The 19,196-nt window shown below is 41.4% G+C and overlaps 1 protein-coding gene across 1 annotated transcript in view; it reads left to right on the forward strand.

Moving 5' to 3' along the window:
• DPYD (dihydropyrimidine dehydrogenase) overlaps window positions 1-16,346 on the forward strand; it is a 722,107-nt gene extending 705,761 nt beyond the window's left edge. The window contains exons 22-23 of the mRNA XM_072968149.1: window positions 11,946-12,086; window positions 14,910-16,346. Of these exons, the coding sequence (XP_072824250.1) occupies window positions 11,946-12,086; window positions 14,910-15,080 (312 nt within the window). The 3' untranslated portion in view covers window positions 15,081-16,346. The remainder of the gene's footprint in view (window positions 1-11,945; window positions 12,087-14,909) is intronic.
• The last annotated feature ends 2,850 nt before the right edge of the window (window positions 16,347-19,196 follow it).

Here is a 19,196-nt window from a genome sequence, read left to right on the forward strand (position 1 = left end):
TTAATGAAACTGAATTTGGACCTACCTGTGTCATTTTAGTAAGTAGCTGTGTTTGAAGAAAGTAACCACTAGAAAGCCTTAAGGAGCTGTTTCCTTCATTGAAATACATAGCAAAGTTTGTAAGATTTTAGCAGATTAAATTTCTGATTGAAGCCTGGAACTACTCTGCCACGCTGTTCAACTTAGCGTACTGCCATGTAGCAGCTGCATGAACTTGCCTCAGTTAGCTAACCTGCTAGACGGAGGTGGTATTAAGAGTCTGCCTCATGGGGTTATAAATTACATAATGTGGGAAGTGCTTTTAGCCTGAGCCAAATATATCCTAAATAAGTGTTACCCACTGTTAGTTACTATGTCAGGAGCGGACAGCTTGAAGGAGACCACAGGTTAGGGTGGCTCCCCACTTCCATTATGTCCAATAAAATGAAGTCAAGAAGGTAAGTAGGAACACAGAAAGCGCTGGAGGCCAACCAAGTTGGAAGTGTTGAAGAATTCCGTATATTTTTCAGGAAATCTTTACTGCATACCTACCTTGAGGTAAGCAATATGCTAGGCATTGAGCACCTATAATACAGTAAATAAACCAGACACAGCCTCTGTCTTCATGAAGCATACAGAATAGAGAAAGAAACAGGCATTAAACAGAGAATTGCACAAATGATCTACAATTATATTTGTAATACAAACTACAAGGGAAAAATACAGAATGTGTGGAGTCTCTTTCATTGCAAGACCTGACTGAGATCAAAGGCGACGAGGAAGGCCTCTCTGAGGACGTGGCATCGGAGGACCCCTGTAGACCGGGTTGTGACTAGAAGAGTTCGGGGGGAAGGAACGTTCCCGGCGTTCCATCACGTGGTCCTGGGTTTGGTGAGTGGCCATCGTTATGGAAACAGAGGCAGAGATGAAATTGATGAAGTCTCATCGATTCTTCCTCTAAAATTTAGTGACTCTCCTTACATACTGGGGGTGAAGGGGCAGTAAGGAGTTGAAAATAAGGAGACTGAGATGATTAGATGCTGACAGTCCCGCTAACTGAGATAAAGAAAAACAAAAGATAATGAATCAGGGTTTTGTTCTTACTGTTTTTAGGGTTGATGATCTTTCTGTTTTTCTGATACGGGATGAATACTTCAGATTTGAGCATATTGAAGTTAATGAACTCAAGCTAATTATGGGCTTGTGCTGGAGGATGTAAAGGAAGAACCGACATGTTGACTGCCTACTGGGTGTCAGACACAGGACAGAAGCTTCAACTAAATTTTTTTTTAATGTCTTACTTAACCGAATATCCTATGAGGGAGTAGGAAGTTCTGAGGTAGCAAGTAGGAACAAGTAATCAAAGAAATAAGAGAGTAATCAGAAGGAAAAGATGATGTGGAGGAAAAAAACAAAATGAGGATGTGGCCCACAGATTAGAAAGCACCGCTCTCGTTAGCAGTGACGTCGGGGTATTGTCTCATTCTTCCACATGTAACCACTGAGAGTCCAACCTCCAGCTAGCAATACGTGTCCTATTCCAGCACATCCCCACTGCACCATTCACCCATCGTCCCACAGTTCTTCATGCACTCTCTACGTTCCAGCGCTGCTGAAGTCGCGGCATTCATAGTGAACAGAACAAAAGCCCCGCTCTCCGGCACCGACGTTTCAGTCAGGAGGACAGACAATAAGCAAATGGACGAGTGAACGCATACTGTGTCAGAGGGTCCCAGGGCCCCGGGGAAGATACGGCAGGGGTAGGAGAGAAGGGATTGGCCCAGAGGTTGGTCAGGGGATGTCTGCCTGCTTAAACGGCGCAGGAGTAAACACCTTAAAGAGTGAGAGAGTGCTCAAGAGACCACGCAAACAAGGTCCTAAGGACCATCATACTTAAAGCTAAACTGACGATCATTCCTTCTGGGGGAGAGCATTCCATTCAGAAGGAACGGGAGGTGCAGAGACCCCGGAGTAGGGAAGTCCTTGGCAGGAAACCACTGAGGCTTCCGAAAAGGAAGAAGGACATGATCTGAAGAAGGTTTTCAAAGGACCCTCCTGGCTGCGGTGCTGGTACAGGAGAGAAGCGGGGAGCCTGGCTGGAAGGCGGCTGGAAGGCCCCAGTGAGCGGTTGGCCGGACAGAGGTAGACCCTGCGCGATGTCAGAAAGCCTCGGCCCCGCTGTTCGCAGGGGAGTGAGGTGCGTGCGGGCACTGCACGAAGCGGAGTTCGAGTCGCACCCGAGGGCCACGGTTACCACCGTGTTCACACGAGCCCCTGCCACTGGGCCCATTATTCCGGACTCCATCTGGACGCCGCGGCCTGCGGCGGTCCGGGCCCCACTCAAACTAACGGCCGCGTTCCCTTCGAGGGCCGCTGTCCCCCTGCCTGGGGAGCGACGTGCACGTCGCTTCCCGCGCTGGTGGTGTCTTAGCCTCCCGCGCCTCCTCCGCGCGGCCCGCGCTCCCCTCTGCTGCTCCGGCATTACTTTTATATTTTCCCCGCAGTGTTTCTTCTGTTCTTGACAGACCATTTTTCCTTCTCCCCTTTTTCCTAGAGGCCCTGGGTTAGCTGCTCTCATGCTTAATATTGTCTCTGCCCACCCGTCTGTTCATTTTCGCCTGTTTCTTCCCCCCTCTAGCCTGGCCTCCACAGACTCCTCTGTTGAACAGTTTAAATTCCACGACGCCGCTTTGTTTATCCACTCAGCTAGCACAGTGCGTGAGTCCCATCTGCGGCAGAAAAGGGCCCCAGTGCCCCACAAAGCTAACTAAGCCCCTCTTGTCTGAACAAGTTTTTCAGTCATGCATTCGAGTTTCTAATCTACCCCCATCTTCCCTGGTTATGAGTGTGGCAATATTATTTCTAAGCAAGCCATGCTCCGTAGATCTCGCCATTTGTTCTTTTTCCCTTTCAAATGCCTCAGATAAGATTTAATGGTCTGCTGCTTCAGAGGTAGGTAGTTTCAGTATTAGTCAATCAGTAGGTATTTATTGAGTATTTGCTATGTGACCAGCAGTGCGCTAAGGACCAGGCCACTGTCCAGAGACATACCAGGGGTGGTCCAACGCACCCAATCCGGGTGGAGCTGTAGTGCTGACATATTTTGATGATGCACTCACTGCCATCCAGGAATGGTGCTAGAAACTGAGAATACTGCATGAATTTTAAAAAGAAAGATATCCATCCTTTTGGAGCTCATAGTCTAGCAAGGGAGAAAGACACATGTTAAAAATTATTTACAGTTCAATCAAATATGTACAAAATGCTCTGGGAACACAGAGGAGTGAAAGGGATTAGTTCTGCCTCGGGTAATTGTGCAAAGCTTCACAGAGATGGTGATATTTAACATGGAGTTTAATAAATTAGTGTTAATTAAGCAGAGAATTAATAATAAAAGCTAATATTTATTGAGTACTTATGAGGTTTCAGGCACTGTTCTGCATACTTGTAAATTAACTCATTTGATCCTCACTATCGCACTGTTGGGTACCCATATTGTCCCTATTTTACTTATTAAGTAATTCATAAACAGAGAGGTTGCATAACTTGCCCAAGGTCACACAGCTAGGAAGACATCAAAACCCAGATTTGATTCCAAAATCTGGCTCTAGGTCTTGGGCCCTTAATCACTGTCTCCTGCTGTCTCTCATGGAAAGGAAAAGAAGAAGGAGAAGAAAGTGGGATCTCAGGCACACCAGTATGTTTGCCAAGCATATTGTTCATACATGGAACAGTTTGTAACCATGGGACTTTAAATCCAATACACAGTCCCTGGGTCAACCAGATACTAGCATCGGAGTGGCAAATTCATTCTTTTGTTCAATAAGATTTCATAGAAAGGACCAAACTGAGAGACAATAACGAGGAAAATAATCCAGTTTTCTTGATCCATCTTAACACGATGTGAAGAGGGGCAGGGGATGCACTGATTAAACTGCTAAGAATTTCAGCTAGAGCCTCAAGCACGGTTATTCCCAGGGTTACACCGTGACTAGGGGGTCCCTGAGGGCGGGAAGCCTCTGCTAACCAACAGGGCCAGCAGGCTCTCCAGCTTCTCCTTGCCTCCTTGGAGGCGAAAACAATGGTCTTGGCGGCCCCGGCTCCTACACCGCGGTCGGGGCCCCGGCATCAGCCTGGCACCCAGCCCATTTCCTCTCTGTCAACCCCACATCTTGATTTTCATTTCACAATGACACAGCATTCACCATGCGTACTTGCCATATTATGGAGGCGTCGGTTGTGTGAAAGAAATTAACAAGGATTGTGAGGAAGAGGAGGGTAATCAAAATTAGCGCTGGAAGGCGAGAGGGAAAGGATGAGATAAAGTGAGAAGAAGAGACCAGAGTCCTGCCGTGGACATAAAGGAGTCCTTCCACAGAAGCTCCCGACGCCTTCCGCAGCGTCACCTGTGCTGGAGAAAAGAAACCAGGCGGGGGGGCAGTTTCATCTCTGGGCTGAGGAGAACTGAAGTGACAGTGTGCACGCTGGCCCTGCTAGATGAGAAACGTGCCGTACGCCCAGGCGGCATGTAACAGAGGTTTGAGAGCCTGCCAAGACTTATTCAAGCTCCCCGACTGCTTCTCACTTCTGTTGATAGATATGAGAATGAATTCTCATTCTCTTTATAGAGGCCAGGAATGTATCTCTAACGTCTTTGAATTTCTGGGTAGGAAAATGAATGGTTTAGGGGCACTAGTGATGTTTCCATCTCTTCTTCCCGCTGCTTCCAGTAAGAGATAGACTGCATCTCATAAGACTGGCAAGACCGTGTTGGCAGGGGACCAGTCAGCCTGATCGAGTGGTTTATTATTTCAATTGAGTTATAAGCGGGAGGAGAAGAGTTCTCAGATAAAACTGTAAGGCCATATTAGATACCATGGAGCCTAAAAAGGGATGGCAGAGAAAGAAAAATAGTGGAAGACTTTCCCAGCAATTTTCAAAAGATACCAGAGAAACGGGCTGGGGGCATTAACGTTCCCAGTTGTCTATGTACCAATAAACAGCAGATGAAAGATTCTCAAACTGAAGTTTAAAAAACATGGACAGAACTTAGTAAAAAAAAAAAGGTCTCCTAAGTTGTATAGGGATGTTTTGATATGTGATTTCTGACTGGAATATGACAGTGTATCTTGTTTGAAATAAATAGCTCTAATCGAAGGGCTGGGGGAGGGGCAGCATGTCAGAAAGATACACACATGCGTGGAAACCCGCAAACCTGAAGGTGAAGCGTGGAGGAGGCAGCTGCAGGAGAGGGGAATGAAAGAAAAGCAGAAATGCTATCCTGGGACTACATCAGAGACCTCGTAACCAGATGGTGAATATGGACGGGCAAGACAGAGCAGGATGGAAGCCTTTACAGACCTCAGATCAAAATCCCACTCCACTAAAGGCAAAACATCGGGAAAACTGTTGAATTGCCTTGTTGGAAATTTAATCTCACAAAAGAGAGAGCAGCACTGAGGGATTCACTGCGTTGGTTTTTTTCTGGCTCCATATGAAAATCTGTTTGGGGACAAATGGCAGCTAACAGAATCGCAGAGAAAAGGAACCATCCCGTATCATCTTAGAGCTCATTAGGCCACAGAGAAGGGGCTTGAGCTTGGCTGTGCGAGCACACCAGCTTTCGCAAATCTACTTGCAGAAGTTCAGGAACAATAGTAAACAGCCCCATAGTCGGAGACTCGAACCTAAACATGGATCAAGAAGATGAGAGCTTTCCCAAGGAGCAAGAAAAGATCAAGTGTTTAGATAACTCAGCATTCAAAAGTCATTTGGGAAAATAGAGATCATATTACCAATAATGAGCAAAAAAGAGTGGCATCAAGAATTAAAAAATGTTCAGAAGGACCAAAACCTCAAATTATCTGAATGTGGAAAAAGAAAAATATTAGGAAAAATGGAAATGTATTTTGTCTATTAAAAGTAAAAACAAAAAAATAAGAAAAGAAAAACAAAAAAGAAAATGCACCCACTGCTTAGAGCAGATGGTATACTGTTAACTTACAGTTAGAGCTGTTCAGCGCTTGTTGTCTTTCTAGCACCCCCATAGAGAACGCTCTTAAAACTGAAATGGATAGGGAGAACGCGTTCGAGAGGTGAAGCCCGAGAAACGTCAGGTGATAGTAAAAGCACGTTACATTTAGCTTCATTAGATGAATTTACATGCAAAGTGTCTGGCAAGAAGTTGCTGCTTTTAAAGCCTGAGCCACCCCGCGTAAAAAAGAGTACAGTGATCAGGGTCACAGATCTGTACTGAACCAACCTTGGCCACACCCAGACGTCCCCCATCTGCCTCTCTGAGCAGTAAGGTCCTTCCCATTCCACCCTCTCCCACCCACTTCACTCCCAGACCTTCCCTTGCTTCTATCCAATCTCTCTCTCCTTTTTTGTATATATATATATATATTTTTGGAAGTATAGTCAGTTTACAAATGTTCTGTCAATTTCTGGTGCACAGCTTAATGCTTCAGTCATACATGAACATACATATATTCATTTTCATATTCTTTTTCAACATAAGTTACTACAAGATATTGAATATAGTTCCCTGTGCTGTACAGTAGAAACTTGTTTATCTATTTCATATAGGGTAGTTTGTATCCACAAATCTTGAACTCCCAATTTATCCCTTCCCACCCCCTTCCCCACCTGGTTACTGTAAGTTTGTTTTCTATGTCTACGAGTCTGTTTCTGTTTTGTAAAGAAGTTTGTTTGTCTTTTTTTTCTTAGATTTCATATATAAGTGATCTCATACGGTATTTTTCTTTCTCTTTCTGAATTACTGCACTTATAATGACAATCTCCAGGTCCATCCATGTTGCTGCAAATAGCATTAGTTTATTATTTTTTAAGGCTGAGTAGTATTCCATTGTATAAATACACCACAGCTTCCTTATCCAGTCATCTGTCGATGGACATTTAGATTGTTTCCATGTCTTGGCTATTGTCAATAGTGTTGCTATGAACACTGGGGTGCAGGTATCTTTTTGAATTAAGTTTCCCTCTGGATGCATGCCTAGGAATGGGATTACTGCATCATATGGTAAGTCTATTTTTAGTTTTATGAGGAATTTATATACTGTTTTACATAATGGCTGCACCAAACTGCATTCCCACCAGCAGTGTAGGAGGGTTCCCTTTTCTCCACACCCTCTCTGGAATTTATCGTTTGTGGACCTTTTAATGATTGATGGCCATTCTGACTGGTATGAGATGATACCTCATTGTAGTTTGAATTTGCATTTCTCTGATATTTAGCAATATTGAGTGTTTTTTCATGTGCTTATTGGCCATTTGTATGTCTTCATTGGAGAGTTGCTTGTTTAGATGTTCTGCCCATTTTGCTTGCTTCTCTCACCCTCTCTACCAGTCTACTACTTTATTTCCTGAATCATGCTCTGTCTCTGAGCTCCCAACTCAGCATATTCACAGTGAGTCCTCAGCTACCAGAGTTCCACTGAATTTAAACCTAAGACTTCCTTTTCTAATTGTACCATCCCCCTCCCTGTCTCCTAGTGGAGAACATTATATAAGATACCAAAAGTAAGTTGCATGCTATATTTTTGAAGGTATTTTTGCAAGATTTTGCTGTATCACATTGCAAAAAATAAGGGTTGCTCTGGGTTCTTTAGGAAAGGAAAAGGTGGGTGTGACATGGGGAGTGGGGAAGAGATGGAAGTAGATCAGAAAGCTTCATTAAAGATCATTAAGCTTCTGACTTGAGAGCATTGGTAAAGGGAGAAATTAAGCGTCAGCATAAATTCAGTGAGGACAAACCAGATTGTCTCATTTCGTATTTTGATAGGTTTATGAGGCAAGCAGTGAACTTGGTGTAAAAGATAAGAGCCTGTGACACTGGTAATGGTACAGATAAGAAAATGGCAAAGTGATTAAACAGCTATGCCCAAATACTGTAAATACTGGATCTGTTTCTGACAGAAGTCACAGTGATTGCCCACGGCACACTGTCCTTGGTCCTGGCCTTTGAACGACACCTTTTTGCTGGTATCAGTGTGTAGAGAGTGAGCTAATCAGATGTGTAGATGACTTAAAGCCAAGAAGAACAGTTAACACACCAGATAACAATCACAACTTGAAAGTACTTCCATTGTCTTTAAAAAAAAATTGGCCAAAACTAACAAGACATTATATTTGTATATCACACTAGATATGATACATGAAATATGATACAGCCGGGAGCGGATTGGGGGCCTCTAGCTCCTCACTCTTTGATTCTAAACTTTATATCAAACAGAAATACTGACTGATCTAGTTTTTTTAAAAAAGTACTTTTGATTATTCCAAACAAATAATTGATTGACAAAGATATGATTCTGGAATCTGTACTTTTCCTACCACTAATTTCGGGAACACTTGTATTTAAATCAGATGTATCATCTATACTTTGAAGAATTTAGGATCACTTTTCCCACATACACATTCGCACATAAACTTCCCCACTGATCAGGAATGACTGCGGCAGATTGCCCGACCTTTGTGTATCTACACTCTGCTTGGAATAATGAATGTGGGTTCCCTAATCTCCACAGATGTGTGTCCAACAGGGGCTAGACTAGCCATATGTGCTTTACTGATTATACGCATCTTTCAACAAACTCCAAATTCCAGAACGTGTCCGCAAGGGTATTCATAAGTCGGCAGCACTACCTGGAAGCTTTGAGTTTTCAACAAATTTCCACATTTTCAGTCACGTAGAATAATTCATTTTCTTTGATACTCTTTCCAAAATAATTTAAAATAGTTGTCATTCTTTTATCTTCCTCCAGATTAAAAAAAATATATGATTTTCTTAAGAACTATGATGAATGAGGAATGACTCCTTAACGCCATGTGTTAATAGATTTTAGAGGCTCCAAAGACTTTGTTTTATTTAGTCTCACATTAAACAATGATGTTTTAATAAATGACAACAGCAAATTTCCGATATAGAGCAAAAGGCATATTCAATATACACAGAATGTGATTCTGCTTCCTACAATGAATCTCTTAGAAATACACATTGTTTCTTTTGAATAAGACATATAAGCTTGATGGGCATCTAGGGAGTTCTCTGTTTAATCTCTTTTGAATATTTACTGATGATTCCAGTCAAGCTGGGATCTAATTCAATGAAACAACTGTTTTGACTGATTTGTTTACTAGACTGAAAAAATTATTTTCTGGTTTTTTTTTTTTTTGATCCACCTCCTTTTATAGGTGGCTTTATGCTGCATGGGAAAAAAAATTATTTTCTGTCACATATAAATAGTCATTAAAGCCAGAGAGGGAACTCATGCATTTACTGTCTTAAAATATTATTAGAAAATCTTAAACCTATCCGGATACTTTGACTATGATTTTTTTGTATTTAAAGAAGTGCTCAGATCTTTTTGTGATAAAAATATTCAGTAAATCAACAGGTAACTATTAGCCCCTAAAACTATGTGCCTAATATTATGCCATATATTTAGTATATAGAGAAATGAGAGATCTATTTATTTTAACAAATATTTGAGTGCCTGTTACGTTTCAGTGATCTGTGGGAGTGAGATACACCACACGAGACACAAAGATGAATAAAGCCTGCCAACAGACTGCATAGGAGAAGCTAAATATAGAAAATGTCTATAACAGGAAGGAGAATTTGCTGAAGAAATAATGGATGAGTCAGCATAGCCGAGTGGTTGTGATCATAGGATCTGAAGTTAAGCAGCACTGGTCTGAATCATGTATTTAATTTTATTCCTTAAGCGTCAGTCACCTCATTGTCTGTAAAACATGTAGGATTTAAATGAGAAAATGCTTAGAAAGTACAGCACTAGCCTGACACATAGTTAGAACTCAAAGTTATCTGTAATCATGAGTTCCATATAGTAGATAAAATACAACAGGCCGTTAGCGGGGAGGGGCGGGGGAGAGGGGAGAAGAGAAAATGGGGAGGGGAGAGTGGGACAAGTAAAAAAGGCAGGAGATGAAGGAAGAAGGAGAAAAGGAAAAGAGAGACCATGTCTTCAATTGGTTAGGAAAGCAGAGGGAAGCTTTGAGGAAATCTTCATGACGTAGTGGTGTGTGAGCTGTCTTTGAAGGATGGACAAAATTTTTCAAAGTGGAGTGGGCAAGGAAGGGTATTCTGGACAGAGAGCTCGAGATATAATTAAGAGCCAGAGGAATTGACTGACAAGTGTGTTCAGTGTGGGGCATGTGTCCAGTGTAGCTCAAGTGTATGGTGTTTGGAAGTGAGAAATAAGACCAAAAAAGATGTGTTGGTAGAAAGCCTTAAATGCAAGACTTAAATGTGAAACTGTATTTAGTTCAACAGACTTTTGAGTAAGGTCGTGAGAAACTTAGTCTGTGCTGTGCAGCGTTCAGATGACAACGCTGCACAAGGTCGAGTGGAAAGGGGAGAGTATGAGGGTGAGACTTAGCATGTAGACCCTGGCAACTCCGCTGGAAGTCATGGGAAGTTAATTAGTGATGGCTAAAAACGGAAGTAGACATGGAAAGACGATCCAAAAGATACTGCACATCCAGAACTCGTAAGACTTGGCAACAGATGAGATACTGGAATAAGAAGAAGCTGGAGTGAAATACAACTCTGACATTTCAAGCCTCAGGGATTGAAAAAAATCCTAACTGTTGATAAAACTGAGGAAATCAGATGGAAGATCCAGCTCTGTGGTTTTGTTGAAAAGTTCAGTGACTGGGAAATTTGAAGCACCACATTCTAATGACAATATTCATTATGCAGCTGATAAATGTAGATCTTGAGTTTGTGAGAGAAATTCACCATGGAGATAGTGACTTGGACATTAAGGGCTCCCCTACAAACAGACTGCAGTAGAATCTAAATTATACCTTCAACACACTGACAAGAAAGTAGTAAAAACAGTAACTTTTCTATCATCTTATTCCTTGAGAGATACACAAATGAACTGTATATAATAATGTAAACATCGTTTCAGTTTGAAACCCAAAGTCATGAGCACATTGTCATTTACAGCTGAAAGAGGAGAAAAAAAGTAAAAAAGGGTAACAAAGGTCATAGAAGGAAGAGCAGCAAATAAAATACCGAAGAGAATACAGGAAGAGGGTTTTAAATAGGAGTCAAACCTTGAACATGGCCCTTGAATTCAAACAAAAGATTGTCTTGTTAGAAGTTAAAAACAGAAGCAGAAAATCTTGACAGCATACTAATTTGACAAACATTGTTACATTCTTCTGTTTTGTTTTATGAAACAGTGTTGATGAAACATCTCCTGTGCTTCACATATTAAGCACGCTTCCAATTAGTATGAAGAACAAAGCAATGTGTAACGGCATGAAAAATCCTCCGCCATCAATGAAGAAAGTCCTAGTCCTTTAATAGTAAAAGAGCCTCTTATTTAGCTATTAGGTTAATCTAATTAATTAACATAGATTAGAATTTTTAACTAAAGAAATATACTCTTCAAGACATGGCAGGTGGGTATGCCATCAAAGCACTTTCCTAAATGAAAATCTAGAATCCAGATGCAGTGCTCTGAATGCATCACATTCACATTTTCATTCCCCTCATTCCTAGCAATCTGAAGTTTTCTAGTATCAGTGCATCACCCTTTGTCACTTTTCATTACTTTTGGATCAAAGTCCAAAATTGAAAAGAAGTAAGCCACAACCACTGAAAAGGTGTTATTTCTTCTGTCCACAGAAACTCTGATTTAGATCATTTGTAGAAAACCTACTGAATGCGATTAATTAGGTTTCGTGTTTCTAAGCTAGATATATATAGAGAGAGAGACCATCTTTCAGAAGACAAGTATTTAAGCTACAATTACGAATAGTGTATCTATGAGAATTGTAATACCCAAAGCCTCGTAAGTTATGTAATACGAACTTCTATAAAAACAGGGGCGTGTGGACTAATATTAACGATCGCCTGGCAGTGTTTTAAAATGAACACTGTAAGTAATTCAGTGCTTATCTTTCAGGATGTAATTGGAAACGCTCTGCAGTACCTCGGAACATTTGGTGAACTGAGCAACACAGAGCAAGTTGTGGCTGTGATCGATGAAGAAATGTGTATCAACTGTGGTAAATGCTACATGACCTGTAATGACTCTGGCTACCAGGTAAGCATTCTGCTGCAATGAGGATGCTGTGAGGGTTACTTCTCCTGGCTTTCGCAGCAGGAAGCATCTTCTGTCGCTAAATGTGGGATTCAGACCAGTCGTGCCAAATACTGCTTCTCAGCCGTGACATCTCTCTCTGTCTTCTCACCGTCACAGCGTAGGGAATTTTTTTTAAAAAAGGAAGCCATACTTGTACTAACTATGCTGCTATTCAGTGCACAGTATTGTTTTAATATCATTTCATCACCCATAAAATTGGAAGGAAAAATTCAAACAGAAAGAGGAACTCACACAATTATGGACATTAGGAAGCGTCATGCTTTAATGCAGAGAGAAGTGGAAAGGAACGACCGTGGATTGCCACTCCTCTGGAAGGACCTGCTTCCTTCTACTAGAAGAGAATTCTCCATTCAGTATCAATTGAGCTTTAATTACAGTTAGAAAGAAAAAGCACTTTCCTACCAACTCGTTGTGCAGGTTGGGACCAGAAATCCCCCTGTAGCTGGAGAAGCCAGCAAGTTGTATTCCTTCCACATTCAGCGAACCACAGTCTTCTTCCCAGTTCCTCGCCCTTCAGCTGGGAGCCGCCCACGGGACAATAAAACAAAACAGGCCTTCAGCTGTCTTTAGGCTAAAAACTACAGAATAATATTATTTTCATTAAACTTTTCAAGCTATAAAGAAGTATAATAAAGCAAAACAAGGTCCTTTTAAGTTGATGAATGAATTTTCAAGATTGATAGGCCAGCTCGTTTTAAAACCCTGAAGCTCATCTACCCCCATCAGCGTGGAGGAAGGTCCCATGTTGCGTGTGAGATTTTACATGTTCTTCTGACCGTCTCATAGAGATACGACAGACATAATGTTAATTTTTAAAATTATCTTTCTCCTTTTTTTATCACTAGTTCTATACCAAAGTTTTTACCAGGTGTGTCACTTTTTTCTAGCTGAAAAGTATCTCTAACAGTTATTTAGAGCATGCTAATCATATCACGTTCACTTGCACTTCATCTTTCCTCTAATTAACCAATCAGAGGTAAGTCAGGAAGTTCTGTCAGTAAAATCACAGCCTCAGGGTCCTAACATCTTAAGCCTGAGTGGTTATGACTCCCATCCTGGAATTCTAGCCTTAGTACAACTTAAGCAAAAAAATGTTATGAATGAGTAAAAAAAAAAATCACAATTATGCATTTTAAAATAATTTAAAAGTCCTCCTTTGACTCTTCTGCCTCAAAAAGATACAAAATAGAAAATCAAAATCTTCAACTAAATGTAAAGTTTTATATGTTTGCAAACTTTCAAAGATTTCTAAGACATTATTTTATTTTCATCAATTGCTTCTTGAATTTTTACTTATAAAAGGATTCATAAGAAAGAAAAGTAGATTTTACTCATTTGGACAGCCATCTGAGATGCTGTTTTACCAAACATAGCAACAATTTGTGTGGACAGATTTTCTTATGGTTTGTCATAACTACAGCTCTTGTGCAGATATATGGTTGCTTCCTTAAAGATCATAATTTTTAAAAAATATTAAGCAGTCTGACATAATTTATTCTAATGAGACTGTTTTTATTTTCATGTGCATAAGAGAAAATAAATATAGTTACAAGTAACTGCATTTGGGGGAGGGAAATTTTTAGACAAAAAAAATTGAATTGGATTTTAACATGTATATAATACAGGAAAAAAATCAGATTTCAGTAATTATTTGAAAATGTAAGATTTGCAGACCTGGTCTCAAGGAGTATCTGGAACAGAGTAGGGACTTGATGTCTCTCGTAATTTTTCTCAGCCCCCAAGCCGAGCCTTCCAAATCAGCAAACAGTTTGAGTAAAAATATTGACTTGCTCTGCAAGTGAGACCACCCGACAAGTCCCCGAGTCCCCTCTGCCTCCCTACGGCTGCCCTGAAGTTCCCCCTAGGTGGAAATTCTTGCATGTTGTTTCTACAGTTGACATGTTTCTCTTTAACAGGCAAATAATCATCATGACTTGAATAAAAATCTCAATTGTAAATTTCACACTAAGTATTTTAACTGCATAGAATAGATTGCTTCACGTTTAAAGAAAGGAAGGAAGGAGGGAAAGAGGAGAGGGAGGGAGGGAGAAAGGAATATGTTACTGAAGTTCTCAAAATCCTGAGCAGTTTTAGAGCTGGAAGCCATATCCTGGTTCTCTGAGCTGAGGAATGTCGGCCAGGACTGGGAGCCAGGGGTGCCGGCTCCCCCAGCTCTCAGTGCTTTTAACCCTCTGTGGTGGGACAATGCCTAGAATCGACATTAAAATTCTCAAATCTGAAAGCTGGCTGTTGAGCTAATTTATGTTTTCTACTGCCTCCTTCTAAACACTACATGCAAGATTTGAAATCCAGACAAGTGCATTCATTATCCCATGCCACAATGGCACTTTCCCACAGTCCGGAACCAGGCATGTGAGGAGGGAAAGGTGTGAACGCGCCCTGCCATCCTCAGGTGGCCGACACCCACCGGCGGTGACAGAGCTGCAGGGACCCACGCTGTGCTCAGAACACAGGCACCTAGAGAGTTACTATGTTATGAAATGTTTCCCTCTCACCAAGCAAGAAGAATACCTCTAAGGAATTTTAAACATTGTGTTTCTAATTTAAAAGGATTTCTTTTCTTTCTCTTCTTCTCCCCCTCCTCTCCAGCAGCTCAACTGTTGCTATAGTTGCACCACAGCGCTGGGCGTTGTCGCCTGCGAGCGCAGCTCTCCTGCAGTGGACAAAAACGCTGATGCTAAAATGGGGGCATTCTTGACCTCTGTGGGCAGTGACAGCAATGCTCTTTATTTTTGTTTGCAGGCTATAGAGTTTGATCCCGAAACCCACCTGCCCACCATTACTGACGCTTGTACAGGCTGTACCCTGTGTCTCTCCGTCTGCCCTATTATCGACTGCATCAAAATGGTTTCCAGGACAACACCTTATGAACCAAAGAGAGGCTTGCCCTTAGCTGTGAATCCGGTGTGTTAAGGTGATTTGTGAAACAATTGCCGTGAACTTTGAGGTCACCTACATATGCTGAGCTTTTTAATTGTGATCTTTGTACTCAGCTCTTTCTAAATTAAAACGTAATTTCTAAATAAAAATATAATTTCTAAATAAATTTCTAAGTTAAAAAAAAATTCTACTGCCAGTGACCATTCAATTAATGGTCATAAAATACCGTAATTCTTTTCTGATAGCAGTTAAATAACTGTGTAGCAGTTAACTGGATGTTCACCATCAGTTGTCCATTGTGAAGAATATTAACATTTTTGTGGCGATCAATGTGATGGTTTCCACATTGCCCTATGCTGTGTTCTGTCTTTGATTTCCAATTGTAAGTGAAATTAAGTATTTTAGAACAAAGTACAATTTCACTTCCAAGGAAACATTTTATAATTCAAAATTACATTTAATTTCAACACTGTCTCTAAGCAAATATTATTAGCTCCACAAAGCTCAAATAAAGCTAAATAATTATTTACTGTGGCAGGAAAAGAAAACCAATGAGGGTCTGCTAAACTTTTTAAAGACCCCTTCACTGAAATAACTTCTTTCCGGTGCTGGAGGCTGCAAGTGAGTGTTTAGTAACCGTTTCTATCTCACTGCGCTATTCACCGCTCATGCCCGAGACAGGTGTCCCGACTCCACCAATGAATCAACATGATGATCTTCTTTAAATATTTAAACTATGTTCATAACAAAGTGAGAAGATAGGATGAAGCTCCTGTTAAAGCCACTGTTTTTCCGCTGTGCACAGATCTGTTCTGTCTGCTTCTAACAGTAACCTTCATGATCAGAGCAATTAGTGTTCAAACAAAGCCCAGATTATACAGCAGTGGGTCACGTGTTTCATTGCTCAAGAATGAAAAATATAGTATTGTTAATAGATATTAAATGTGCAATTACTGCTTTAATGACTCTATTTTAGTGTTTATGTGGAATTTCAAAAGTAATTGAATAAAAAAGAAATAAATATTTTATGCTACTGCCAAATAATATTTTTGTATTTCTCTATTTTCATAATCAGCAAATAGCATTCTATAAATTCATTTATCTCTCTTTGAGGCATATTTTAATACGAATCCATAAGTAGTAAATCTCTGTGTAACAATCCATCGCATATTTTGATGACAAATGCAAGATCTAGAAAAATTAAATGTTTGATTATGCACTTTTTGAAATGCACCTTTACCACAAAATCTGTATGATTGGATTAATATCAAATAAAATTTTATAAAGCATTTTAAACAACACAGTCTTTCGTTGGCTCTTTTGCAAGTACAATCCCACATCAACCATTTAGATTTTGAGATAGAGCAGTTTGGGGTTAATTCTGCAGTAAACGCCAGCCAAATCCAACCATATATATAAAGCTAGTTCAGGTCTAAAGAGGATAATGACAGGGTAGTTATTTCAGCGTTTCACCTGCTGTCCCTCTGACCCAGGCGTCCCTACTGACCTCAGTTCGACTCTGCCAGAGCGCGCCTTTCCCTGGGCACAGCCCAGGTGTCCTGCGGTGGCCCACGGGCAGAGACAAATGGGAAACAGCAGCCTCCCGTTGATCGTGACATCTTCACCATGGGAAACGTCCCTGTCGCTTAATATTACTCCTTAGACAGGTGTGAAATATTCAGAACTCATATAAACTGACTCCCTTTTCACTCTGGTCAGGGTGGGAACTTTTTACCTTTTGGACTTGGTAACAGCTCAGCGGAGAGTTCAGGCTGCCCACAAAAGTTTGCCAGGGCCGTGTGGATGCCGTGGTGTTGCCTTGCCTCACACCTCAATCTGGTGAGAATTCTTCATGGGCCCGAGTCCTCTTCGAGATGCTGACTGGCAGGCGGAAATTCCCCTAATAGAGGGTAAAGGAAAAAAAGTGATTTTTGACCTTTGCACTCTCCCTTGGGAAAGAGAAGACACGGTGCTTTAGTTCTTAAACTACCTTGGGGAACTGTGCCCGGGCCCTCGAGTCAAGCCGCGGCAAGCCACGGTTTCACACGGGCACCTCCCTCACACACACTTCTCCCTGCTTTGTCCACTTCCTGCTTTGCCCTGAGGAGCATGTCTAACCCATGCTGTTTCGAGGGAACATAGTTCAGTTTCACAAGTGAGGCTTGCAGAGAGACTCAGAACAGAGAAAGAACAAAAATCGCTTGATTCCATCCAGCAAGAGACCACCACAAGCCACAGCGCCCCCCACCCCATCTTCATGGCTCCGACAATCACACATGAGTGAAGACACAGGGCCTGACCAAGGAGTCTGGTTGGTGCGTGTTTCCTTTGTTCAAGAAGCTGTACTACATGTGCCTCAAATGTGATGGTTAATTTTACGTGTCAGCTTGGCTGGGATCCAGTACCCAGGTACTTGGACCAGCATCATTCTGGTGTTTCTGTGAGGTGTTTTGGGATGAGATTCCCATTTAAATCCATAGACTCTGAGTGAAGCAGATCGCTTTCTATAATGTAGGTGGGCTTCATCCCATCAGCTGTTGGCCCAACCAGCAAAGGGTTGATTTCCCCCAAGAAGAGGGACCTCTCCAGCAGACGGCCTTTGGACTTGCCCTGCAACATCAGCTCTTCCTGGTTCGACGGCAGACTGTCTTTGGATTTAAACTGTAGCTCTTCCTGAATCTCCAGATGGCCAGCCTCCCCTGTCAGTTTCCAGACTCACCAAGCCTCCACAATCACGTGAGACAATTCCTTAAAGTAAATCACACACGCACACCCTGTTGGGTCCCTTTCTCCAGAGAACCCTCACTAACGCAACATATATTATCTTACTTGAATGTTAAAATGATCGAAGGTAGGTTCTGTTGTTTTTTCCCAGTTAACAAAAGAGGATATTGGTTCTTAAAGAGTCTAAGGAACTTGTTACAGGTTACATAGTTATGCTTCTAGGAATGTTGGTTATGTCAATATCCCATCTGCTTTCCCTTTTTTGTTCATCCAGCCACTCATTCATATTCCACAAATATTTATCAGACAGCTGCCATGTACCAAGCACTGGGCTAAGGGCAGAGGGTCTGAGCTCAAAACACAAAGGTTCCCTACATTCCAGCTGCTTACAATCTACAGGGGAAATTGGCAGGTAGCAGTTATTATGGCAGTGGGATGAGTGCTAGGAAAACAGTCTTGAGATAAGGGACCTCTCAGGCATACTCCCTTGACAAGATGATAAATTAAGCCAAGTTCTAGCTCATAAAAGAATTTCCTAAATAGATAATGAGAGAAGGACATCTCCAGCAGAGAGAACAAGAAGGAAAGCACAGAGGAATGAAAAGTCTGGAATGTTCAGGAAAAAAAATAAAACTATGAGAGCTTAAAAGCTTATAATTAACTAGAACAAAAAAAGATCATGTTGAGAAGTAAGGCAGAGAAGTTTGAATTGTCTCAGAATCCCTCAGGGAATCAGAATCAGCATGTTGTTTATTCATTTATTCAAAGACATTAAGTACCTCTCCTATGCCAAGCATTTGCTCGTTAATGGTGATTCAACTATGAACAAGACAGACTGATTCCTGCCTTACTGAGCTTACATCTTAGTGGGGGATACAAGCAAATAGATAAGCTGCAAATTATGTAAGTGCTTTGGCAATAACAACAGACATTCTTCCTGTGGACAGGGAAGTCCTGGTGGATAGGAAGGAACCAACTACATGAAGAATAGGGAAATGTGTTTTCCAGAAGTGGAAAAAGCAAGTGCAAAGGTCCTGCGGTTGAAAAGAGTCTGAGTTATTCAAGTTACTAAAAAGATAAACTGAGGTGGGATAATAGAAGGCCATGCCTAAGATCCACAGGAACTACGGGCTAGAAGCTGTCTCCGAGGTGCCCTTAAGACTTCTCCCCATTCTCTGGTGACTGCAGTCACTCCTTCTATACAGATGATGCTAACGTCTGTACCTCCCAGATGGACTTCTAGTCAAGGACCTGACCACTTGCTGTATCTAAGTATTTCAAACTTAATTTCAAAAATTGAAATAGCTACCTCTACTTTTTATCTTTCCTGCTTTCATCCAGTCCCTTGCCATGTCCATTGATTTTACCCTTGAAGCACTCCATAATTCTTTCCCCAGCTTTCCATTGTAGAAACTGCCATGGCTC

This window comes from Vicugna pacos, chromosome 9 (genome assembly GCF_048564905.1).
Source record: "Vicugna pacos chromosome 9, VicPac4, whole genome shotgun sequence".
Lineage (NCBI taxonomy): Eukaryota > Metazoa > Chordata > Mammalia > Artiodactyla > Camelidae > Vicugna > Vicugna pacos.